At 48.5% G+C, this 25,642-nt stretch overlaps 9 protein-coding genes across 9 annotated transcripts; 4 read left to right on the plus strand and 5 right to left on the minus strand.

Annotated features, from left to right (window-relative positions):
• Window positions 1-1,004: 1,004 nt before the first annotated feature.
• FMAN_06690 (putative aspartate aminotransferase, cytoplasmic) lies at window positions 1,005-2,384 on the plus strand (the record flags this gene model as incomplete). The annotated part of the gene is made up of 3 exons (XM_041826496.1): window positions 1,005-2,060; window positions 2,111-2,216; window positions 2,269-2,384. 3 exons carry the CDS (start codon window positions 1,005-1,007, stop codon window positions 2,382-2,384), a joined length of 1,278 nt encoding a protein of 425 aa, XP_041677554.1.
• A 1,418-nt stretch (window positions 2,385-3,802) lies between these two features.
• FMAN_06689 (uncharacterized protein) lies at window positions 3,803-4,681 on the plus strand (the record flags this gene model as incomplete). Its single annotated transcript, XM_041826498.1, has 3 exons — window positions 3,803-4,094; window positions 4,140-4,390; window positions 4,445-4,681. 3 exons carry the CDS (start codon window positions 3,803-3,805, stop codon window positions 4,679-4,681), a joined length of 780 nt encoding a protein of 259 aa, XP_041677555.1.
• Window positions 4,682-4,714: 33 nt separating this feature from the next.
• Window positions 4,715-6,144, minus strand: FMAN_06688 (uncharacterized protein; the record flags this gene model as incomplete). The annotated part of the gene is made up of 3 exons (XM_041826499.1): window positions 4,715-5,429; window positions 5,477-5,598; window positions 5,647-6,144. The coding sequence occupies 3 exons, from the start codon at window positions 6,142-6,144 to the stop codon at window positions 4,715-4,717; spliced, it is 1,335 nt and encodes a 444-aa protein (XP_041677556.1).
• A 1,159-nt stretch (window positions 6,145-7,303) lies between these two features.
• FMAN_06687 (uncharacterized protein) lies at window positions 7,304-9,067 on the plus strand (the record flags this gene model as incomplete). Its single annotated transcript, XM_041826500.1, has 6 exons — window positions 7,304-7,392; window positions 7,453-7,580; window positions 7,632-8,066; window positions 8,117-8,161; window positions 8,210-8,761; window positions 8,808-9,067. The coding sequence occupies 6 exons, from the start codon at window positions 7,304-7,306 to the stop codon at window positions 9,065-9,067; spliced, it is 1,509 nt and encodes a 502-aa protein (XP_041677557.1).
• A 2,320-nt stretch (window positions 9,068-11,387) lies between these two features.
• Window positions 11,388-12,287, minus strand: FMAN_06686 (uncharacterized protein; the record flags this gene model as incomplete). Its single annotated transcript, XM_041826501.1, has 1 exon — window positions 11,388-12,287. The coding sequence occupies one exon, from the start codon at window positions 12,285-12,287 to the stop codon at window positions 11,388-11,390; it is 900 nt and encodes a 299-aa protein (XP_041677558.1).
• Window positions 12,288-13,239: 952 nt separating this feature from the next.
• FMAN_06685 (uncharacterized protein) lies at window positions 13,240-14,553 on the minus strand (the record flags this gene model as incomplete). Its single annotated transcript, XM_041826502.1, has 1 exon — window positions 13,240-14,553. The coding sequence occupies one exon, from the start codon at window positions 14,551-14,553 to the stop codon at window positions 13,240-13,242; it is 1,314 nt and encodes a 437-aa protein (XP_041677559.1).
• Window positions 14,554-18,134: 3,581 nt separating this feature from the next.
• FMAN_06684 (uncharacterized protein) lies at window positions 18,135-20,111 on the plus strand (the record flags this gene model as incomplete). Its single annotated transcript, XM_041826503.1, has 6 exons — window positions 18,135-18,183; window positions 18,270-18,338; window positions 18,393-18,499; window positions 18,548-18,869; window positions 18,918-19,167; window positions 19,226-20,111. 6 exons carry the CDS (start codon window positions 18,135-18,137, stop codon window positions 20,109-20,111), a joined length of 1,683 nt encoding a protein of 560 aa, XP_041677560.1.
• Window positions 20,112-20,428: 317 nt separating this feature from the next.
• FMAN_06683 (uncharacterized protein) lies at window positions 20,429-22,135 on the minus strand (the record flags this gene model as incomplete). Its single annotated transcript, XM_041826504.1, has 5 exons — window positions 20,429-21,227; window positions 21,278-21,450; window positions 21,498-21,663; window positions 21,715-21,857; window positions 21,908-22,135. The coding sequence occupies 5 exons, from the start codon at window positions 22,133-22,135 to the stop codon at window positions 20,429-20,431; spliced, it is 1,509 nt and encodes a 502-aa protein (XP_041677561.1).
• Window positions 22,136-22,689: 554 nt separating this feature from the next.
• On the minus strand, window positions 22,690-24,931 carry FMAN_06682 (uncharacterized protein; the record flags this gene model as incomplete). The annotated part of the gene is made up of 6 exons (XM_041826505.1): window positions 22,690-23,052; window positions 23,099-23,152; window positions 23,206-24,044; window positions 24,094-24,160; window positions 24,208-24,438; window positions 24,491-24,931. 6 exons carry the CDS (start codon window positions 24,929-24,931, stop codon window positions 22,690-22,692), a joined length of 1,995 nt encoding a protein of 664 aa, XP_041677562.1.
• Window positions 24,932-25,642: the final 711 nt, after the last annotated feature.

A 25,642-nucleotide genomic window follows, 5' to 3' on the forward strand; every position in this document is an offset into this window, starting at 1 on the left:
TGGTTTGGTCTTGTTTGGTCTTGTTAGTGTTGCAACTGAAACGCTATGGTCCCGGCGTAAGTGCCGAGGCAGACTCGAGGCTATTGAGTTGAATCAAGCCACGTACGTACTCCGTACTTGCATTCAGATATGGAAATTAGACACAATTACTATTCACGAGTCTGCAATACATACATTCTTACTATTAGAAGCAATTCTTCTCTTTCAGTGCCATTCAATGCTTCCTCTTTCTGTAACAAAATATTGAACCGCCACTCGGCGTCTCCGAAGTTTTGACTTCTAAAACGCCCAACGGACCATGAATTATCCGGGCGTCGTCTCAGCCAAGTCTCCCCTTTTATTTTTGCCCCCTTACTAACAGCGCACAAACGTTGCATGGCTCAAAACTCAATACCAATCAAGTCGCATTGATCATCTTTCATCAATCTCTCATCAAAGCGGTTGTCATTCAATGCAACCATGTATGACCAATTGAGCGACATGATTGGTCTTTCGGGGATAAACACTCGGTGTACCTGAGGCTAGTCTGGATTCGGTTAATTTAGCACTTGCTGGATGCTTCACTTTGCAGCCAATCTCGAGACAGCAAAGGCTTGGGAACTCTGTTATGTTGTCTACGGTGGGACGACATGCCATTGACTATAGAATGGTTGAGAATATCGATACCAAACATATTAAGTGATGCGAGTTGTATCAGCCCTCGTCCGGTCGTTCAATCGAAATCGTTCGGACCTGCAACCATTGTCCCCAATTGAGCTCGACATCTGTAGTTCTGATTTGCCAGTTCAGTCAACTAGCAGATATTATTCCCATCATCTGACGGCTGCCGACAAAGAAACCCGAAAGCTAGCGACAAACACTTCACCCATTTTTTCCAAGTGGCGCCCATCAACCGCTAAAAAAACTAGCCCTACCCTGAAAAGCCCCCCAGGACTAAAATACCCACTTCCCTCCTCCGATCCTCTTCCACCGCCTCATCACTTCCCATCTACCAAAAGCCCATCATGTCTCCCTCGTGCTTCTCATCCCTCCCCGCGCAACCAACCGACGAGATCTTCGATCTCCTCGCCCTCTACCGCGCCGACGCCTCTCCCGACCGCGTCAATCTCGGCGTGGGCGTCTACTGCACCGACGAGGGCAAGTCATGGCCTTTGGATGTAGTCACCCGCGTGGAGAAGCAGCTCTTCGATGAGGCTAGTCTCACGAGACATGATTATCTGCCCATTGAGGGCGATCAGCAGTTTTTGAAAGTTGCGAGGGATTTGATCTTTGCCGAGCAGGATGATCTCAGTATCGCGAGTGTTCAGACTGTCTCCGGCACCGGAGCGAATCATATCGGTGCGAGGTTCGTGGCGGATTACTTGAGACCGCAGAATATCTGGGTGTCGGATCCGACGTGGGCTAACCACCATATGATCTGGGAGTCTGTTGGTATGAAGCCGAGATTGTACCCGTACTACAAGAAATCGGACTGTTCGTTGGATTTCGAGGGCATGATCAAGACGCTGGAGGAGCAAGCTCAGCCACGCGATGCTGTTCTGTTGCATGCTTGTGCGCATAACCCAACTGGTCTCGATCCCACAAAGGAGCAATGGAAGGCCATCGCAGAAGTCTGTCAGCGAAAACAGCTCTTCCCCTTCTTTGACGCAGCCTACCAAGGTTTCGCATCCGGATCTCCCGCCGAGGACGCATGGGCGATTCGATATTTCTACCACCAGCAGCCTCGCCCCGACATGATCGTCGCGCAGTCATTCTCCAAGAACTTTGGTCTGTACGGCCACCGAACAGGCGCCGTTCATCTTGTTCTCGCGGAGCCGTCCAAGGAGATTCGCGACAACGCATATTCGACGTTATCATACCTGCTCCGATCTGAGATTTCGATGGCGCCCAAGTATGGTTCTACGATTGTGAAGACGGTTTTGGATAGTGAGGAGTTGACCGCGGCGTGGATGGCGGATCTGCAGGTTATGAGTAGTCGGATTAAGAGTATGCGACAGGCTCTTTATGATGAGTTGGTGAGGTTGGAGACGCCTGGGACATGGAATCATATTGTTGATCAGGTAAGTCAGACGATCTACAAATTGACAGTCAGTAAATGCTGACCTTATAGATCGGTATGTTCTCATACACTGGTCTTTCTCCCTTCGAGGTCAAGGTTCTTCGTGAGCGATTCCACATCTACCTGCTCAACTCAGGCCGTATCTCTATTTCTGGATGTAAGATTTTTGCCTTTGTTTTTCTGAGAATGAGATTTCTGACGATTAGTAGTAAACAAGAGAAACGTGCAGTATGTCGCGAAAGCAATTCACGACGTCCGAACGCAGGGCCATGCACTCAACGGAACCAACGGTACAAATGGCACAAACGGTGTCAACGGGCACTAGATTTTATCTTTTACTTATAGATCATAAGAGCTAAAATGCCCTCCCGGGTCAAAATAGAAATATTCATTAGAACACCATTATGCAATATGATCCCGAATGAGACAACTTAGTGCATTACCTGCCTAACTGGAGAAGTCTCCTAATTTTTTTCTTTTCCTAATCTTATGGAGCTTTGTCTTGTCGCCTTATAGTTTTTCTCTGTTGATACGATGAAGAGAAAATGCGATCTGGAGCTCACTTGTAGTCAAATGGGATGGTCTCCGATGCCGGCCCGAGCTCGGCTCTAAAATTTACGCCGCAAGATCAAAAGTACAACAGGTTCATCAACAATTTGCGACTGGACAATAGACTATAAAATCGATTTGCCAAATTAAATTGGTAACATGTAAGGTCACAGTAGCCTTTCGTCAATTGCATCAGGCTCTGTAACGTCTTTTGTCGCAATCACGGACCTCTACTGTACGACAACCTCTTATACCCTTATCACAGATATCGTATCTGCAGTCTTCTATGTGGATAGTCTATAATATGAGTCTTAGACAAGCCCTTGAACTATCTACAACCTTTCCGCAGTGGACGGCCTCATATCTCGGCGGAGATACCAAGCGGGCCTTCGCCGCTAAATTCGATGAGCAGCTCCTTTCCCACTCGACCATTATCGATCGTTAGACAATCTAAACCAAACATGTACTGCTTTTCCAGCCCACGAAGTCTGATGTCATGAGTATACAAGTTTGACGTGTATGCAGTCACCAGTCCTGCGCTGTCTCTGGAACTTTGTCTAAACGATTAGGAGACTGGGTACTTGAGTCAAGGAACCGGATGATACATACATTTCTCCCGAAGTCCGGCCAAATGCAACTGGTATGGAATAGGGCACTCCAGTAAACGTTAGCCATGCATAACAAAACTCATTTGGATGATTGACTCAGTATCGTCGCGTCGGCGTTGTTGAGAATTGCATTATTCAGCCGGCCCAATTCTGACAACGAAACCACGCTATGATCAAAACTCAAGTTCTAAAAGCATCACGCGTAACGAGGTCAAAGCAATCCTTCTGCTTCTCAAGCTTCAGACTTCACATCATTAGTGGTCACTTGGGTATGCATGTCCACAGAGAACGGTGGGGCATTAAACACCATTTTCCTAATTAGGAAATTCTCAACTCAACAACCTAGCCTTTGCCAGCGGATAACTCGGGAACTCAGTGACGAACTTTTTCAGAGTCAATGATAGGCTACCGTGATGTCTTGTCTTAGACAGTACCCCGTCGGAGTCCGACTTGGCCATCCGGACAGAAGATGATGATATGACTTTGAGATGTATAAATGACCAGCGATCTCCCAGTATTAACATCTCTACATCTTCTTTACAAGCCTCAAATAACCTCAAACTCTTTCTTTTTGAATAATTGCACCATGCCCGATACCCTCACTCTCCAAGGCAAAGTCGCCATCGTAACCGGCTCAGGTCGTGAAAACGGCATCGGCGCTGGTATTGCCCTCGCCCTCGCTCGAAACGGTGCCTCAGTCGTAGTAAACTACGTCTCGGACTCTTCCAAGCATCGCGCTGAGAACGTCTGTACCATGCTTCGTGAGGCAGGAGGAAAAGCCATAGCTATTCAAGCTTCAGTCGATACTACCGAAGGAGCAAAGTATCTCGTCGATAAAACCCTTGAGGGGTTTGCGACCGATCATATTGACATTCTTGGTAGGTTTCTCGTGCAAACTCATTCTCCGGAGCTGACTTCTGTAGTGAACAATGCTGCGACTGCATTTTTTTGTCCTATTACTGATGAACCGAATGTCGAGCAATTGACCAAAGTCTTCCAGCTCAATGTTCTCGGAGCGTTCTACACGGTCCACTACGTTATTGCTCACATGCCTCCCGGTGGTCGTATCATCAACATCAGTTCCACCAACGCCAAGCGAGGAAACGTCGCGGTCTCTGCGTATGCAGCCTCCAAAGCCGCTCTTGATAACTTGACATGGACATGGGCTGGAGAGGTGAGTACCCCAACATATTCCCTCTGTCTGATAGATACTGAGAAATATGAACAGCTCGGTCGTAGCAAAGGTATTACTGTCAATTCAGTGGCTCCAGGTCCTGTGAGGACGGACTTTTATCCTAAGGGGCAGGAGGATGAGTTGATGAAGTTGGAGGTTGATATCACTAGAGCTGCTGGTCGCCCTGGAACGCCCGAGGATATTGGTGATGCTGTTCTTTTGTTGGTTCAGGAGAAGTCTCGATGGATCACAGGGCAGTATATTGGTGTTAACGGTGGTGTAACTTACTAGGCGTTGGCATTAGCTTGTAAAATGTTACGCGTACTAGGATAGCCATTCTCCAATATCAGACCGAAGATGAGTCATCTCTAACGGCGAAACTTTTTCAATCCATACCACCTTCCGTAAACAATTCATCAAGTCCTCCCATGATCGTAGCCGAATGCGTGACATGGTCCGTGTAATCTGATCCAGATACCAGGGCTTCGAAGAACCAACTCCCATACAGACCTGGATAACCAACACCCAGAGTTGCAGCTCCTCCTTTCCCTTCCAGAACTTGTCATCTAACTGCGCCATAAGTTGTTTAACCGAATTATTTCTTCTTGCTGCAATGTATAGTGCATCGCCAGATGATTGTGTCATGACCAACGCGAACAGACAAACAGATGAGATGCGCACTATCTCTGCGAGGATTTCAGTAGATGTTGCATTTAAAATTCCTTTTCGCTTAGGCAGAGAGATCTTTCTTTGTAGCGATAAGACTTGGTGTGCGAGAGCGCAGACTGGAATGAGGAGATCGAGCGCGAATGGGCTCACGAGCCATACTTCATTGAGGAAGATGGCGACTTGATTCGTCAATGTGAGGGCACCATCGATGACAGCAATTTGTTCCTGGTTCGGTCGTTCATCACTTCTCAATGACGTTAGAAGCTTTTGTAAATATTTTGACCTGGTAGCTTCAGGCAAAGTAGGTAAATCTCGAGGTAGAGGAAATCTCGGTTCCGCGTCTTCTACCATTGAGCCCAGGAGATCGCAGCTATGCTAGTAAGTCAGTTTGATGAGCAGGAAGTTCAAGAGACTTACATGAACAGAGATTGTCGGATAGCGGGGCGTGAGTCCAATTCTTCAACTCCCCCAGCCATGTCAACTATCCTTTCCAGCCCTGCCATATGAACCATCCAAGATTCCGAATTCCCAGCGCGCATCTATCTCGTCAGCTAAAGTAAGACTTCAACACCATGGCAGCGACTCACATCAAAAGTCGCCAGACAGATAATCGTCCCAATAACAGCATTCTCACTAGCTTTACTCTCCACCTCAATCCCCTCCCTCACCAAGCTCAACGATTCAGTATACTGTTGAATCTCTTCCACAGTCGGTGGACTCTCAAACGTCGCGGTAATTTTCTGCCTCAATCTCAAAACAGGGTCGACAATAGCTATTGATAGCAGTCCTTCCGACACCATATCCATGGCCCGAAATAATCGTCGGAAATTATAGCAGACTTGTGCGTCGCCCCAGTATGTCGGAATAAAGATCGACTCGCTTGTTGGATGGGGTGTGCGGACTGTACCCATTCGCCGGGAGAGGCCTATGTCTTTCATTACATGTTGGCGGATTTTTCGTTGAGCTGCTTTGTCTTTTTTGGCGGGGTTGACTTGGACGAATGCGAGAGTTGAGGGCTGGGTGTTGTTTTTCAGGGGAGGTTTCGGAGTTGTAGGAGCTTTTTGGACCTTGAATCTAATCTCCATTTTGGCAATAGTATATTTCGGGAATGAGAATGTTGAGATTAATATGAGGCTGCCTTGAATGCGTCTCATCGTGGTTTAGTGAACGGGTCAAATAATTACCCGATTGCTGAGGTGAGGTGGCCAATGAGGTCAGTGAAGAAAACACAGGGGCTGAGATAAGCTTATCCCGATCCTTATCGCACCCGCCATGTTCATGTTTCCCATCGGCCAACGTTTAGTTGGCAACTTACCCTGCACGTCAGTGGCTGGTAGCAACCATCCTCCTCCTGTTTGTGCAATTGGACAATTGGTTCGTTGAATAAGGGAATGGTTCTTATTCAATAATTACTCTAAAATATTCTGCTTTTTTCTTTTGTCTTGATTATGTGAGATGTTTTCCTCCCAAGCGTTACAACGTCGGGCTGCCTAGTCAAGAGTGTCTTTGACTTGCCAGACACAGAAAGGCATGCCAATGCGCAATTCGTGAAAAAAGACTATTTCACCAATAACGGAACTCATTCTCCTTCACATGATATCTCTCGTGTTATATCCCCTATCCGTTAGAATTATTGCTTTCCTCGGATAGCAAACCCAAGCCCTTTGTTCCAAGGCAGACATGCCGATCAACGACCCCAGACCAGACCGCCCCCGGAAGCGAATCTGACTGGTCCGATCCCTCAATCGAGATGAATCCAGACCTCCCTCCCAACCACGTGGTCCACCAAACAAGCATCAAAATAAACACTCAGATTAGCATTACGCATCACTCTAATAAAAAAGACCAGTCTGGGCACAGCATCATCCCTCGGAAGGCAGCGCATTCCAACTCATCTTCCTCGGAACACCAACCTATCAGCACTCACCCCCCACGGCCCCAAGTCTCACCTTAGCATAGTCGCAATCTCCGCGGGGAACCCTAATGCTCCCTCCACCCAATCACAGCGCCTCTAAAGCCGACATGATATGCCGGCAGCTGCTGAGAGTTTCCGTCCTCCCCCAGATTTTAGATTTTCTGTACCCCAGGTAAAACGGCCAACTCCAGTACCCCGGATCCGATAAGAACCCCGCTCGCACTAGCACTGAGTAGGTGAGTTGATCGAGAGATTGGGTATAAAGGGGGTGAGACCGATGCCGATCTTGGTCACTTTTTCTTCTGCATCATCACCTTCATCGCTTCGAGATGGATACCAGCGCGCAGAACGAGAAATTGCAGAATGGCGCTGATACTGCGTCTAACATGACCGAGACTCCCGGCGCGACTGTGGAGAGGTACGCGTTTTCCGTTCACTGACTCAATTAGACTCCCACGCGCTGACTCACGATCTGCAGCATTGAGAATGCGCAGTTCTACATTGATCCCAAAGCAGAGGCTCGACTGCGCCGAAAGATTGACTGGATGATCGTTCCGACCGTCTGCCTACTCTATCTATTCTGTTTTATTGACCGCGCCAATATCGGTACGCGCTCTCTTCCTCACTCATTGAATCTCTAAAATTAACACGAGTCAGGAAACGCCCGCCTCGCAGGCTTGGAAGAAGATCTCGGTCTCACAGGCAACGACTACAACCTCGTCCTATCAGTCTTCTATATCAGTTATATCGTCTTTGAGATCCCCGCCAACCTTCTCTGCAAATACATGGGCCCCGGATGGTTCATCCCCTTGACATCATTGGGTTTTGGCCTCTGTTCTATTTTCACTGCGTTTGTCTCGAATGTTCATCAGATTTGTGGTGTGAGATTTGTCTTGGGTATTTTTGAGGCTGGTATGTTGCCTGGTATTGCGTATTATATGTCGCGATGGTACAGACGATCGGAACTTACCTTTCGGCTGTCGTTGTATATCGTTATGGCGCCGCTGGCTGGGGCGTTTGGTGGCCTTTTGGCATCGGCGATCTTGAAGCTTCCTAACTTTGGTCGGTTCACCAGCTGGGAGATGATCTTTGGTAAGTCTTCTCACCTCTCACAGCATGATCAAACACTGACTTTCCTGTAGCCATTGAAGGTATCATCACCGTCGGCCTGTCCATCATCTCATTCGGTAAGTTTCCTGCTTCTCATGACCTCTCCCATCGCTAACGAGTCTCAGCCACTCTCACCGACCGTCCCCAATCAGCTGCCTGGCTCACCGAAGAAGAAAAAGCCCTCGCCCTCAACCGCATCAAGGCCGAACGTCTCGGCACAACCGAAGTCCTCGACAAGATGGACACTGCCAAGATCATCGCCGGAATCCGCAGTCCCCTCACGCTGTCAACAGCCATCATCTTCCTCCTCGACAACATCACCGTTCAAGGCCTCGCCTTCTTCCTGCCCACCATTGTACGAACGATTTATCCCGAGCGAACAACTATTTCCCAACAGCTCTTCACTGTGCCACCATATGTCGTCGGCGCCTTTTTCACGGTGCTTATTCCGGGAATCAGCTACAAGTTTGATAGGAGGCAGATCTTTATTATTCTTTGTGCGCCGATGGTCATGGTTGGTTATGCCATATTTTTGGGCACGACGAACGGGCATGCGAGATATGGTGCTACGTTCCTTGTTGCTAGTTCGGCGTTTGCACTGGCGCCTTTGACAAATTCTCATATCAGCGCCAATGTTCTCAGCGACACAGCGCGCAGTGCAGCGATTGGCACAAACGGTACGTTCGTCACCTTCACCTTTGACAAGATACTAACTATTCACAGTCATGTTTGGTAACATCGGCGGACTCATCTCCACCTGGTCCTTCGTCAAGAGTGACGCGCCCAACTATCCCATCGGCAACGGCTTAAACTTGGCCACTTCGAGCACGATTCTTGTGCTTGGTGCCGCGACTCTTTGGTGGATCAAGCGCGATAACCGGAAGCGGGCTAGTAGATCAGCTGAAGCTGAATTGGCTGGTTTGTCGCAGCAGGAGATTCAGGACCTGGACTGGAAGAACCCCAACTTCAGATGGATTGCTTGAGTGACGGTCTATGGTTCATAGTATATTGAGAGTGATTCAATGAACTTGTAATTTTCCAACTCCATGTTCTCAATACTACGGCGGTCCAATCGACAGGCTGTGATGATTTGCGGACTGAGCGCTGGGTGTCTCGAGCTTTGGCACTGAGTCATCAATAGTGTCAGTGTAATATTGATTCAATGTGGATCCTGAGTCGATAGTCAGCTAAGCTAGAATCCTTAGCCCAACACTAACAGAAAACCCGGTTCCCGTTTTGTCGGCATCAGGGCTCCCCCTACCAACTCAATCACAACAACCTTTCAATCATCGGTCTACGGTCGCAAAAGCCTGCAAATAATTATCTGACTTAGCTCGGCTGGCAATTCAGCGGCAGCAAATTCGTCACATTCAACATTCCATTCAACGTGATGCTGGTCTCCCCTGATTAAAAACCGCCGACAGCAAAATCCAGCTATTTGCATTGCTGGGTTCAGCGCTATGGGGCAGCGGGGCAATTATTTGCATGGCTGCGTTCTGGAACCTGCTTGTCTGACATCGCCTGTCACAGATGGATTAATCTCAATCTTGAGGAACTTCCCTGCAGAAATTTGAAATGAAATCGTTTTAATCCACAACCTTAAAACGACGTCGTTCAACTCTGATAGCTCTGCCAGTAATGCGAATGATTCAGAAACGCGTTTGTGGCCGGAATAATGCTGTGTTTGCTTGGGTGAGACCTTAAGCTCTTGATGACACGATCCTGTTTGTTTGAGATTCATTTCAGAGCTGTTGCCAAAATAAAATGGTTTCTGACACTAAATGCCATATACCAGTGATTAGTTTACTTCAGATCTCAGGTATATAACATTACGCAGACTCGCAGTCTCTTTCCATTTCCTCAAGGTTATACCACCGAATTCTCAAATCTCCCTCGCTATTATTACACACCAATAACAGTTCCCTATCTAACTTACAACCGGAATCATGTGTCAGATCAGAATCATTAGGAAGAAATGCCAAAAATGCCTTGAGGACTTCCCTGACGAGGTTAGCGTGAGCCGTTGCCAGAAAGCCGTAGATAAAAATGTTGCAAAGTGCGACCCATCAGATTGCTACGAGGTTGGAGCACTAGCGTTTGGAAATTGGAGAGATTGCAAGAAGTGCTGGGCAAAGTATGAGGCGGAACTTGAGGCGGAGCGTGAGAAGCAGAGGCTTTTGTTGTTGCAGCAAGTGAACTGATCGTTGGGTTGAGACGCTGAGGAATGAGGAATGGGGGGTATGGTATATCTGAGACCTTGAGGCTTAGCTAAAACATGATTTGGGAATAATCACTCTAGCGTTAGCAAAACATCAAGGATAAAACAGAAACCGTGTAGTTGAACTGCTTCTAGTGTCCAGACGTGAGAAACTCGATCATGCATTTGCCTTAGGTGTATTCATAGCTCAGCCGCTCGGCTTGCTTGAACCTGTATCCAAATCACTTTGCTAGAATTACTGACCAAGCTGGTTTCGATGATGACTTATCTTGTGAGCCGCACCACCTGTGACCTTTCGCTGCAGGGCAGGTCTACTGAATCGCTACTGGACCATGACACTGACACTGATCAAGCCCAGCATGTTGGGAATACGGGCTTGGAACATGCTTTGTTACTCAAGGAACCTCATAAAGAGTTCTTTAATTCCATGCGCCTATACTATAAGGCGGACCTTTCAAGCGAGGAAGTGCCACAACAACAATGTGGGAATACGGTATGGAACAGGCTGCATTGTCGACAAATGGGTCATCAGCCCTTGTAATGAATCGCAACACCATCTGTCATGTCATATAGTCTATCATTCCACTGAGCTTAACTTTATCCACTCGTCAATCCACCCCTGGACAGTCAGGCCATCACCATACTATTCGTGTCCAGTGGTGGTGCCCTAGAGTAGGTTAATCAATTAGTGAATGGATGACGCTGGCAGATTCTGAACATGGCTCCAAATGATCTCTCCACGCTAGGCCGAGGAGCCACACGGGATTACTATCATAGAAAACGCCGAGGAAACGACGCCACAGATGTTAATTGGCATAGATGAAGTTGAAATAAACTTTAATACACGTGATGGGGGGCCCAGAGATTAATGTCATTCACGCAAGGGATTTTAAAATGAGGTTGAAAAGGGGGCGGCCAAGGGAACGGTCTAGAATCGGCAAAACTACGGTTCACGGGAAAATGGCCCACCATTTGCAATCACAATTTTATTTCATCCATTTTCCAAGTCGAAGAAACAGAAAAAACAAGTCTGGCTTTCGCGATGATGTCAAATACTGCGATTCGGATTATATGTACCGAGTTGATTACACATAAAGCTTCATGGCAAGGCCTGTCTTTTCGCTGAACGTCTGAAACTCCTTGGGGAATGTCGCCACCCACGGAATAATAAGATCATTCCAGAAGTTAAAACCGAATGAGTCACAGTCCATATCGGTTGCCATGACCTCATCCTTAGTACCCGCCCAGATACCATACCGGTTTCCCGACATCGACACCGTGACATTGCTGGCCAAGTCGAGCATGTCGTTCCACGCCTTACCCTCGTTAGAGTGCGGCCTATTAGGCATCTTTATCACTCTGCTCACACGTTGACCAGGCTTAAGCTCGAAGAGGTCACTATAACACCCCGGTCGGTAGCCGTGAGCATCCGCGAGAAAACGCTCGCCAAACACAACACCTTCGGTTTCGGTATGGAAGTGGAAGTAGCCGAGACCAAAGGCATGCTTGCCGATGGGAGACAAGTCCTTCCAGAAGGTGATGGGGCCGGTGCCGTTGTTGGTGATGGTGACTTGGATGGTGATGGGTTGAGTATTGATTTGCTTCATGGACACGAGGACGTTCTGCACGGCCTCGTGGACTCTGGGGGTGAGGTACCTCATGTCTTCACGGCAGATGCTGGGATCGGGGCACTTCCAGCTGGTGGGGACGAGTTCAAAGGCCAGGTATTCTTGTCTGGAGAGCGCGGAGATGTTCTTAGTGTGACCAACGCAGTGATCATCTTCATCACGTTCAGGGACGGGAATTGCATTCTTGTATTCAAGACGGCGGACGATCTTTGTTGCGTTGAGGGCAGCTTGGCTAGTGGCAAGAGGGGCAATAGATGTGCGGGAGATGACAGAGGTGGTGAGAGACGGAGTAGGGGAGGCGGAAGTAAGAGAGCCAAGAAGGCCAAGGGCCAAGATAGTCTTCCTGAGGAAATGCATCTTGGATGATGGTTGTGATTGAAAAGGTTGCTGAGTGCAGGTGTGAGATGAGATAGCTGTCTTGTTGAGTGAAGAATCAAGACCTGTTCTTCTCAAACCTGGGATAAGACGCAATATATATAGGAATTCGCTGCTAAGTGAAATGGCTTGGGGTCGTCGTAGATTTCCTGTAAATGAAGGTCACTTTCGAATTTCCGTCACATGGATAAACATAGTTTCGTTGTCGACATGGCAAAGACTCCATGACGCTTGCTTATGCGTGGATGTGTGTACTAACTCTCTGCTGGCTTCAGTATACAGCTCCCGAAGAAGTCCGGTAGCCAGTTGTTAGAATCTGATATGGGTTTAGCTTTTACTTCGCGCAGTCTTGGTTTTGCAATCATGCTGAAGACAATTGTATGGAGAAGGGTGATTGGGGGAATAAACAAGCTTTCGTTTGAACGATCCCTATAAACCATCTTATTGGGATGTTTTTTCTGGACTTCTATCTACTTGTGTTTTCTTTTTGCAAATTCTACATTCACATCTTCGCTCTACATCCATCCCCCAAAGTTCATTATAGACCTTGACCCTATTGAAGTTCGCGTTCATAGGGTTATGAGACATGATCATATGATAGGTCTCATTGGCTATGTCCTGCAGTCTCATGTAGGTGATTGCCGCCTATGAGGCTTAACTTTAGGCTGCGAACACAGGTGATGAATGAGAACATGGCATTGATGTTCTGAATTTTGTATTTCGGCGAGGCTAAATATTCTTCAGGTGACGTAGTTTAGCTATTTAACCTTCCTTCTCTTAGCCATGCCATCTTCTTTCCCTCTGCCGTCTACGAGGTCCCGATTGCAGCTCTTCGTCGCTAGCATCTAAAACCATCGATCTCGTACGGGATCTCTAGATAGATTGCTAGACTACACCACTAGCCTCCAACATACAAGGAACAATCAGACAGTTTCTAATCAGCCTTGCATTCGCAGCCCTCTTTGTAAGGGCCTTCGCCGTCGCAATGAGGACATTTTTCATCTGGTGGACAGCAATCCCTTTTCTCTAAGCGGGCAGATCCTGGCTGGGTGGAAGTAGAGGCCATTGTTTTCCAGCTTTGCGTAGCTGTTGTCAATTTGGGCCCCTCCTCAGAGCGGCCATATTCAGCCGGTTCAGGTGTAGTGGCGACCTTTTCCGCAACACGCTGTGAGGCACTATTTGAGCTTGGCTCCTCACTAGCTGGATCCTCTGGGATAGCCGGTCCTGGTGACTCAGTTGGTAGCGATTCACCTGCTGGGGACTTGGCAGCTGGCGGTTCAGTGGTTAGCTGTCCACTAACAGGCTTCGCGTCATCCTTTGGACTCGTAGACTCAGATTGCTCTATGCTTGAACTTTTTTCCGTCTCATCTGCAACGTCGGAACCGACGCGTGACGATTTATCGCCATATGTAGTCTCATTACCCGCACTAGTTTCAGGCTCAGCACCATGTTTCGGGACAGAATAGGACGGCTCCGAGGAGACATAATGCTGCCTAGGAAAGCGTAGCAGCAGCTTGTTCTGCGCAGACCAAGTGAGGCCCAGGCTGCTCCAGATGTTGTTGCAGGAATAGCCCAGATCACTGTTCATAACCTCAGGCGCAGTTGCAGCCCAGAAGCCATTCCACTGTCCCGACATACCGATTTCAATGTCACCACCTTCCTTCACCATCTTATGGAAGAAATGGTTCGGGTTGGTCAAGACAATGTCTGCCTCCAACGCCTCGCCAGGGGAGATGACAGAAAGTTCAGGTGCAGTTTCTGGCCTGTACCCCGCTGGCGGAGGTGCTTGAGCCGTAGCATCAACAGAATGATGACCTAGGGGGGTGATCGTGAAGTACTCATAGTCAAAGGCATACTGGCTGAGAGGAGAGTACCTTGTCCAAAAGGTGATTGGGTAGGCATCATGGTTGCTGATTTTGACCTTGACGGTAAGAGGATTTGAAGAAATGAGGCTAAGGGTGACATGAGCGTTCTGAGAGGCTCTGCAGAGCTTGCCATCAGATTGCCAGCCGCAAGGATCTTGCTTGGTGACAGGGCCGATGAGCGCCTTGGCAAGGTTTTCTTCCTCTAGAGTAGGCCATTTACCGATGTGGTGACTAGGCCTGGGGATTCCGACGGGGCAGAGCCAGGGTTCATGATGGCCTTGGGGAAGCTGGATGCAGGGATGCACGCAGCCAGGGTTTGTCGCAGCGACGTACCCCAAGGACCCGAGGACGAGCATGCCCCGGGAGAGTAGGTTGGGGTACATCTTTAAGCAGTGTGGACTTTACTTTAGATGTCTGGGTCGGGGAGAATTTGGGAATGAAAAGTGATGTGGGGGAGAATACCTGACGAAGACAAGGTTCTGAGTTCCTTTCTTTCGGACAGGGGAGGAAGCAATGCCTTAAGTAGCTGTGATTATTACGTGCGAGGCGCGTGGTGTGAGCCATCAGCTGTGGGGTCTATCAACTCAAAATAACACTCTTATCAAACTCAGTCCGGGTAGTATACCAGCTACCCAACACAGTTGCCCAAGAAGATATCACGTACAATTGGCGAGTAGAAATGTATTAACTCTGACCATTATGCACTGACTAGTTCTGTTGGGCCGGGAGACAAGCTCTGCATACATGACTTCGTGACACTATCTTGAGGTTCTATTCCTTGGGTCGTACAACCTATGAGATTAGACATTCACCACTTAAAACTATCACGAGCGCCTCAGTGTGCCACCTCGTTGGCCAAATGGTCGTTGTGAAGATTTCGGTTAAGTAATATTAAGTTTGGGGCTGATGCCCTAGTCTCCAGCGCGTCCCTTTGCTACAAGATCCCGTCATTATCTACTCGTATCTTCGAGTCTTTGTCACCGAAATAAGCACAGAGCCTCGATCTGTCAGGCCAGTAGGGAGAGAAGATTGTGAAGAGTTGGAGATGTGGCTTGGTGGGCTTGCTCTACATTGACAGGATCAGTATCCCAAAAAGAGACGTGCCGTTGAGCCATTGGAGCTCACCCGAAGTCTGCAAAGGAGACAGTCGTCCGGATGTCGTAACCATCCTGGACATGAAGGCAGAAGAATCGCATGCCACTTTCACGTTTCCCGCGCGTCATAAGTTCATTGGCCAACGCCGCACGTGCCATCTCATCGAATTGTCAAAGCCCCATTCACGATCACTCCTCCAAGTTCCACGCGCGCAATTCAGCGTTCAGTCTTTGAAAGAGAATGGCAGACAATTAACCGAATCCCCTTATCTGGTCCTGTTTCCACTGGTGGAATACAGTGGAAAGAAAGGTATACGCGAGTTTTTCACTTCAAGCCTTCTCTTTCATGCTTTATTGTAGTTACGTGCAATTTGCGAGCTTTCTTGACTGGAGGCCGCCCCATGTTGACAGCTTCACTGCTGTGAAGGCTGAGATAACCACTGAAATACGTAATCAGTCGTAATTATGGTGGAGCGGGGCGCACCTCTGTTCTGCACCGGGCATGCTGAAATGGAAGGCTTCTTCCGGGTAGTCGAGTTTCGCAATAGGTCACCGCATTAAATACAAGCGAGCAAAGCAGTTGACCAGAATTCTGCTCCGCACAAAGTCAAGAAACGTCTATTATATATGTTTACCAGCAGACAATGATATCCATTGAGCTAATATCTTAACCTTTACATCGTGCGACGGATTAGCAGTGTGTAGACCTTCAATTCGAAAAGTCAAGAAATGATATTTTGGTTGTACATTTAATCCATGCCTCCCAATGGAATAAGTCCGCCAATCTCTCACTAGATAAGGCTATCTGAAAACATTATCGATTAGATAAAACCATGAAATTCTTGGCAGGTTATCGATAACGGTGTCCGTCTCAGCGGAATAACAGCGGAGCGGCCATTCCTCTTATCAGTTGCTTATCTTTTCCTCTCGTGAACTGAGTCAAGCTTATTCCATGGCTCGCGGACACATTCATCCACATAATGATTTAACTTACGCTGAGCGGAGCGGAAGTGCCGATCAGCGACGCTCCGCCTCTGAGTCCGCCGCAGCTCGTAGCCAGACTAGTCATGTTTGGTGATCACGACAGCAGTTTCACGATCGGGAATGACAATTATCTACGGGTCTACTCCAGTCAGCTTGGTGAACATTTTGAGCAATTCGTCTTGCCACTCAATTTATTTCAACAGGATATTATCATGATCAGCGAGTTTGGGAATGGCAAAGATGGGTTTATCCATTCTTTAATGGAGCTTTGATGTCATTTACCCTAAATCTTCTGCCTTGAAAATTCTGAGTCACTGATCATCAGCAACACAAAGACAGATTACCTGATTTCATCAGCAAAGGAATTCTGCTATCTTGCCGGTATCCAGGGTGTATCTGGAATTCTGTTAATAGTGTTCTAAATCAGCCTGCAACGGGATTATCACCGCCACCAATTTTCGTATCTTCAGCCTGGCTGGTATCACCATGAGTCAGTCTAACAACTCGTGCAACAAAGCCCAGCACTCCCCAGCTTCCTACAAGACACGACACATAAGCAGCAGCCAAGCTCACCGGCCTCCGAGTCTCCCGACTTTCCCATAACATCACCTGCTCGCCCTCGCATTCTTTGTTGGTGCACTCTGCTTGGCGGCACCACAAGTCCACTTTAAATAAGCATAACGCGAGCATGCTTAACAAATAACCTTAAACGCCAAGTAGCCGCCAAGCGCCAAGCGCCAATCTCAATACTCCGCCAACCTCGAGCCAAGAAAGCCGCCCCCTTTTGCAATATCTTGGCCAGGTGACTTGGCCATTCCCTCATATGCTCATGATTCGCTTTGGCCGAATCATTCTTACAGCCAAGGTCTTGGTGCACTTGGCCACCGTTTGGGGCTTACGACTGTGAAGCGGCCTGTGTCTCCCCATCCCTCGCTCTCTTTTCTTTTCCACTGTCGATCTTATTTATCTGAGCGGTAGCTGTTTCTTTTTTTAATCTTGATTACAACAAATGCTGAGGCTGATTAAAAACATTACGCGTTAGAAGAGATGATCGAATCGTCGTAAGCGTTCAGCCTCAAGATTAGCGCCCATTTGTAAACGCGGACGATTCAGCTAGATATCGGCATCGGAATCAGAAATCCCGCAGCTTCTACTCTCGGAGCGGAAAAAGCGCCTGACATAATGGCAGGTGGCGTGTATTTCCTCCCTCGGAGTCCATTGACAGGCTTTCCCTCACCTTCTTCCGCGGCGGTAGTGGAGCACTCGAGCACCTGTTCTCTGTCTTGGCTTACAACCTCCTTCGATATCCTGTTTTTAGTTTCCGCCCTGGGTAGCTTTGACCTGCTTGAATCACCCACGCAGATCTCATGTTTTAGTACTGTCTCTCATCATCTCCCCTTGTTCTCTGCCGTCAATAAAACCTTGGCTTTTGTTTAGAAAGAAAGTCTGAGGCATTTTCCCGTCCCTAGCTTTAAACTTGATATCTAGCTTTTCTCTCCCCCGCGTTCTTCTCTGTACAAAAAGCTTTCCGCGCCCTACATACTGTGTCCTAAACGCCACTATTGTAGAAATTCTTACTTCTGACCTCACCTGACTCTGCGCTGCCTTTTCTCTTTTGTTTGCCTCTTATGTTCTGTTGGTGAGGAACATACTCGCTGCTGAAGAGCTTTTGTACTCGAAAGGCTTGTTGACTTTTCTCTGGATAGTGTCTGGTACACATCCTGCCCAAATCCTCTCCGTCATCAAGCCTACAGCACCATCACCAACACCTCGCCAATTCGTATTTCTTCAGACAAGTGAACCAAGAAACCGGCAGACCTGAAGACTATATACTTCTGGATCCAAACATTTAGTTACGTGATTCTGCATACATCCTTGACGCCAAAATGCCGGTCCTCAACCTCAGTGAGCTCAACATCGTGTTGGGAGTCTTGGGTCAGTACGATTCCTTCCTGGGCATTTCTTGGTGGTGATTTGCCCAGATCTTGGCGGGCCTTGGCATTCTGACAGAGTTTTCGCAGGTGGCTTCATGGCATTGTATGGTATCATTTCTGTCAAGATCAAGCAGTCATGGTACCTTGGAGAGGCTTGTAAGTTATACTGATCTATGTTTCTTAATGGTCACTGATGGTGTTGGTGCGCAGTGCCTGCGATGGTGTTTGGCATCATTCTTGGACCAGTCTCAGCCAAGTTTCTCGATAGTGAGAGATGGGGTTCGGCAGAGCCTGGTCAGACTGAGGACATTGCTCTGGTAAGTAACACCGATGCTGCTACAACGCCCTGTGACTGAACTTTTTAGGGTCTGATGCGAGTTGTCATTGGTGTTCAGCTCGTCATCGCTGGTTACTCGCTGCCGGCAAAGTACAACGTGACTCGCTGGAAAGAGTTACTCATGTGCCTGCTGCCAATCATGACCCTCATGTGGCTTTTGACGACCGGCTGCATTCTAGCCACTGTTCCCAAGCTTAGTCTTCTTGCTGCGCTGGCCCTTGCATCATGCGTTACATGCACCGACCCTGTGCTCTCACAAGCTGTTGCGAAGGGTCCTTTTGCGGACAAGTATGTTCCTCGACACCTCCGAGAGATCATCTCATCTGAAGCTGGTGCCAATGACGGATTCGGTATGTTCATCTTGTCGCGATGGCGGAGCAAGTAACTGACAGATGTAGGCTTCCCGTTTCTCATGCTTGCCGTCTACCTGATGCGACATGCATACGAGCATCCTGAGCAAAGCGGTGCTGAGGCCGCGCACCTTGCTGCACGCGCCAGTGAAGAAGTTGGACGTCTTGGTGGTGGTATTGGTGAAGCTATGAAGAACTGGGTTGTTGAGACTTGGCTCTACTACGTCGCCATGGGTATCGCCTACGGCGCTGTTGTCGGTTTCACCTCATGCAAGGCCATCAAGTACGCGATGCGTCGGTAAGTCTCAAACTATCCATCAAGAATTAACAAAACATGCTGACAATACAACTCACAGAGGATGGGTCGATGAAGAATCTTATCTGCTCTTCCCCGCAGCTCTCGGCCTCTTCATCATCGGCACGACAGGCGCCATCGGCACAAACGATCTCGTCGCCTGCACCGTCGCTGGCAACATGCTCAACTGGGACGGCGAATTCCTCGCCGAGACGCATCGCCGCCACGACGAAGTCAACCACTGCATCGACGTGCTGCTCAACTTTGGCGGTTTCATGTTCATCGGCATAGTTCTTCCCTGGGAGTCGTTCCACGACCCCGACGGCACTGGCGTTACGGTGCCCAGACTTATCGCTCTTGGCTTCATGGTCCTTGCGTTCCGACGCATCCCGGCCATTTTGCTACTGTACAAGGCCATGCCTGCTGTTGTCAAGGATTATAAAGAGGCGCTGTTCATGGGTTATTTCGGGCCTATTGGTGTCGGCGCCGTCTTCTACCTTGAGCACATGAAGCACTTGTTTCCTCATCCTGAAGACGCAGACCAAGAAGAGCGCGATCTTCTGGCTGCTCTCGGTCCAGTCATCTACTTCCTCGTCTTCTTCTCTATCGTCGTGCACGGCCTTTCAATCCCTCTTCTAGACTTTGTCTACCGCAAGAGAGGCGTTGAGCCCATCCAAGACGACGCCATTTCCATCCGCCGCAAGTCATTCACCTCAGCGACGCCCGTCAACGCGATCGCCGCTGATGAAGACAACTTCATCGCGTTCAATCGCTTCAGCAGGCCTGTCGACGAGAACGGAATACTGCCTGGTGAGATCCCGCCTGCTGTTTTGGCGAGGAATGAGTTCGCTGTGTTTTCTGGCGATCATTCGTCAGAGGATGATGAGAGGGAGAGGGAGGAGCAGGAGAAGAGACGGCAGAGACGGACGATTCAATATATGGTTTAGAATTAGCATAGCATCATAGATTTCAGTATAGCGTTGCACTTTAGAATTGAGCATGGAGTTGGTGTTTTACTACGTGGATCCATCTAGATGCGTTGTGATCTGCTTGTTCCCTTGAGTCACGTCTCTCTGCTTAATCGTTTCTTCTCGCGTCTCGTCCCAAACCTGACGTCACTGAGATGAGATAAGATAAATCCCCGGCTTGGTTTGCAAAAGGCCATTCCCGAATAAATCCCGACATTATTTGTGAAAGATGCATAACTATCAGCCTTAGGTTGCACAATATGCACAATATGCATAATGCTCACGACGCCAAGCCTTCAATAAACATAAAAGTTCGTAACCTCCGGATGATCCCTCCTCGTCTTCTTGTTCAAGTGCTTCAAATGAAACCTCAATCCCCACGCAATAACAACAACACCAAGCGAAAACGCAATACTAGAAACCCAAGCAGTGGTATATCGCGGCTCATCAGAAGAAGGCCACAAATACGCCGTATACACATGAGCCAAATTGCCAAACGTATTGCAAATCGCAAGAGACACGGCCTTCTTCTCGCTCGTCTGTCCGACTGTTGCACTGATCCACGCAAGGATGATGTTATTGATACCAAAGCTGAACCCGACGAAGAGGTAGATGCTGAACATCCGGGCTGCTATGTTCAGGGTTGAAACAGCGACGATGAAGCCGACCATGACGATGCATTTGCAGATGGTGATGTGTAGCGTGCGCTCATTCCAGCGTCCTGACGTCCACGCCATGGCGATTCCGATCCCAGCGGCGAGGAGATATGGCGGGCACGTTAGGACTAGAGCGATGGTGTTGCTGTCGGTGAGAGTCCTCATAACGGTCGGGAGGAAATTTTGGAAGCCGACTGATGAGAGGTGAAGATTGTACATGAGGCATAGTGCCCATGTTCGCCAATCAGAAGCGGACTCTTTAAGACCGATCCATACGCTTGTCTTTTCACGAACGTCTGTCGTGTCGGTGTAGATGCGGTTATATGCGAGCTGTCGCTGCTCTTCTGAGAGCCAGCGCGTGGTAAGGGGATGGTCTGGGAGGAAGATGAAGGCTAGGATTGCGGTAAGGATTGATAACGCGCCTTGGATGATGAAGAGCCTGGTTTACTATGATGAGCGTTGTGAACGAATGTTGTATGAGCTGCATACCATTGCCAACCAGCCAGACCATGCTTTTGGTCAAGACCAGCAAAGACTCCAGCGGCGATAAGTCCCGCAAAGGAACTAGCTATCATGTTACCCGTATAGAAGATAGCTAGTCTGACAGCCAGTTCTTTGCGGGTATAGAACATGCTAAGAATGAACAAAGCTCCAGGATAAAACTGCGCAAGGTCAGGCGTAATTCTCGAATTTGGATTGCGATACTCACTGGGGCCTCGGTCACTCCGAGGATGAAACGAAGCGCAACCATACTACCGTAGCTGTTCGCCAAGAAAGTCACTAGACTGACGACAGACCAAGCGAGACAGAAGCCAGCCATGTACCAAGATGGCTTGACTCTGTTGATGAGCATGTTGCTTGGGACTTGACCGGCACTAGATGCGTTAGCTGCTAGTATTTCTGGAAATGATGGCAAGTGAACTCACATGTACCCGACAAACAGAATCGAAACGCAAGTATTATACTGCGTCCCAACAAGACCAAGATCCTCTTCCAGGGAATTGAGCCGCGCATTGACGAGGGCATTGCGATCGAGGTAGTTGAATAGGTACATGAACCATAGCATAGGCTACATCACCAGTCAGAGCCAACGAAGAATCACTGGATTGGAATGCTTACGAGAATGTACTTGTCCAATTTCTTCACAAGCGCAATCTCTCTCGGGTCCGTTTTCGCATGCGCTCCAAACTCATCTACCTTGTCCATCTTGGGAAACTTGGAAAATATGGCGTCATCGTTTGGTCTCGACTCAACATTGTCAAGCGCACGTTCAATATGCTCGTTGCGCGCTGTGTCGTCGGGTTTGTGGTCATGACCACCTGGGCTTTGGGCAATTGATGTCGCCATTTTCGCTGAGAATCTTTCAATCAATAATTATAAAGAATTTTCGTAAGATTCTGGAGTCAAGACAGAAGCAGATGCTGGTTTTTATGCAACTCGGCTCCCACGCCAAGACTCCCCACGGGGTAACGAGATGCGGGGGATCAGCGTAGTTTAAAAACAAGGTTGGCAAATGACGATGGTAACGCTTGATACAACGCTTGTGATTGGTGCTCTTAGGATTAGAGTGGTAGACACTTGTACGGAAAAGTAGATAGAGTGACAGATCTGCCGGTGGAATTACTAAAAGTCGGTATGGCGCCGCGGCGGAAAAGCACCAGCGTCTTGGGGGGCCTTTGGCGAGCGAATCAGAGAACACCGAGAGACTTTTGGGGGAGAGGTTCATCTGCCGTGGATGACGTGGATTGAGATCGGTGTTCTGCCCGTATTCCTGGGAAGTGCTACTTATTGCCCGTTCGGGGTTCATGACCCAGTCCACGAATGTAGTCCCATGAACCTTCTAGATTGACCAAATTGTTACATGTACACAACTTCCAAGTGTACTGCTGTCTATCAACCACCTAAATACCAGAGTCACCCTCAAAGAAATCCTTCTCCCCATCCATCCACGTCTCCCAAACCTTGCAAACCCTCTCCGCCTCAATCATATTCGGCGAGCCAGCAGGGAATAACTTACTCGCATCTCCCTGCCTTTCCAGAACCTGCATAGCCAAACCTTCAGAGGCATGGCGCGCAATATGGCAGTGCATCAGCCAGATACCTGGGTTATCTGCCTTGAACGCAATTACTACAAAGCCGTTGCGCGGGAGTAGGACAACATCACGCCTTGGTGGATTGTCAAGCTTCAGGTTTAATCTGCTTGGGTCGTAGGTTTGGTTCTCCTCCTGTTGTAGAAGCGCGAAGTCATGGCCGTGAAGGTGAATCTGATATGGTGAGTTGGGGATCATGTGGCCAGGGTTGGGTACGTACTGGGTGAGCGCCGGTACGAGCACTAATGCCTTCTATCGTGAGAACAAAGTAGACCTACGACGGTTAATCATGTTACCTGAGAATATTTGAAGGCGGTTGGTACATACCCATTCTTTCTCAGTATAATCCTCAGGAATCACCACCCACTTCGGAGGATAAGTGTCCCTCGGCTCATCCAGATGAAACATAACAGGGTCAGAGTAGTTGATCTGCAGTGGTCTAAAGTTCTGACCAGGCCTTTGAAGACCAAATGTAGCGACTGGGTACTCTTCCTTGAACTCAGGTGTGTTCTTGGCGTTTGGATCAAAAGTAACATTGAACCGCTCACCGTTCCCATCTGCCGCTTGGGCATTGGCCGCTGGACCGATATACCAAGGAATCTTGGGTCGAAGCGAAGTATAAGTCTCGTCTGAGCACGCTTTGCTAATGTTGACCCAAGGCTGAGAGGAGGGAAGAGCTTTGTCAGAGTGATTGTATCGCAGGATGCCGGTCTTTTCATAGCCGTCACCTCCTGGGGCTATACCACATGCATCAGCGACCCAAGTCCTGATCCAGAAGTTTCCATCATCTGGGATCTCATTGACATCTCCGGCCAGGGGATTAGCTTCAACAATGACGTTGTACCTTTGGCCGATACCAATCAACACCGAGGTGTTGAAGTACGGCTCGATGGGGACGAAATCCGAAGTGACGATCTGAAGCCAGTGGTTATCAATGGAGAAGACGAGTGTTGAGTCAAATGAAGTATTGATAAGACGGAGCAAGTATCTCTTTGGACGGCTTGGCTTATCTGTTGGAGTTTTGTTGAAGTATAACTCATAGTTATCGGGGATAGGTAGAGTTGGGGTGTAGCCGTAGTGGGAGACGTTGCCTGCGCCGTTGAGAAGGATGGTCTTGTTGGAGAACTGTGAGCCAGGGAAGAGCAGTCTAAATGCACTCTCGTGAGCTGAATCTTGGTCAGTACAGGTCATGGGAAACAGGTTGGGGTAACGTACACCAATCCGTCATGATCAGTGGCCTCTTGGTTGCATCATAGGGTGCAGATTGAGGGCCATGAATTGTCTGGGCCATCAGCGCATGCTTCATGGGACAGGTTGAGGATGACTTACGATGGGACCTTGAAGACCATCTGCATATTGTACAGAGTAGTGGCTATGATACCAGGATGTTCCGTACTGGGTCGTGTTGAAGATATAGCTGAAGCTATCTCCTGGTGCAATAGGACACTGGGTGATGCCGTTGACACCGTCCATGTCCATGGTCTGGTTCTGACGAATACCATGCCAGTGAATACTTGTGCCATTCCTCTTCATACTATTGATGACGGTAATATTGAACGTCTACACTATGGTTAGTCGCCGTGGGCGCCTCTGCAGTAGGGTGTAAACTCACATCTCCCCAACAAGCCTCAAGCCAAGGCCCAGGATACTCTCCATTGAACAACTTCGCCTCAGTAAAGTTCTGTCCATCAGCATTATACCAACTCTCCGTAATATTAAGCGTATAATGCCTCATAATTCCCTTGGGCGCAAAGTTCTCATAGTTAGTATGGATGTTGAACTCTCTCCCATCAGGATGTCGAAGCCAACATTCTCGATTCTCTGGAATCGAACATTGTACGAAACCTGTCATCTCTGGGTACTCGCAGAGGAATTCATGGTCACCTGGTGGGGGATGAAAGATGGGGAAACCAGGACTGGGGTCTTCAATGTGAGTGTGAGGATGATTGGGGCGCAGAGGATGTTGGTATGAGGTGGAAGGGGAGGTGGGCCACATGGTTAGCCATGCGACTATACTGACGCAGGCGTGCCATACTCGCTCGATGAGAGCCATTTTGAGAACGTTTTTAGTGGTTTGGGGCCGATGGTTCTGTGCTTTGTGAGACGGGATTTAAATAAGAACGCCTCGTCCTTGCTCATGTTCGTCACGCGGTCATCCCAATCTTGTTATCGGAGAATATGCAGGCTTATGACGGCAATCACATACATAAGTTCCCGTCGTAGTCATCAAATCCAATCATGTTCCCAATTTCAAGCAAATCTGCGATACGAGTCCAGCTGGTCAAGGATCCTGGTCTTGGCACTCAGATGTTTCAGCCCTAGGACTTATAATCTCACCCAACGACCCAATCCGAGTCTCTATACAGATGACTAACATGAATAGACTTCGTCATGTCTCACCGCAGCGCACAATCACAACGCCATCCATGCAGAACTTCACCCCGTGATTACGCCAACGGTCGTACAAGTTGGTAATGAATTAGGTGAGACCAATCAACCTCTCAGAGGCGTTTCTTGGGCACAGTCAGGCTTGGAGTAGACCAATTGGAAGAGAGCGGATGTTGATCCAATCACTCCCTTGCTTACGGCTGAGGAACTGAGGCTGAGCATGACGAATACGAGGTGTCATGGGTTGAGATAGGATATTCAAGAAAGCCGTGCCCGTTAAGTTCCCGTTAATACCGTCGTGAGGTATAGGCTTGATAACAATATTTCTCTGAGCGGTGAGCGTGGGGAACTTATGGTTCCGTGGTCGATATTGGAG

Source organism: Fusarium mangiferae (genome assembly GCF_900044065.1).
Source record: "Fusarium mangiferae strain MRC7560 genome assembly, contig: FMAN_scaffold002, whole genome shotgun sequence".
NCBI classification, from domain to species: Eukaryota; Fungi; Ascomycota; class Sordariomycetes; order Hypocreales; family Nectriaceae; genus Fusarium; species Fusarium mangiferae.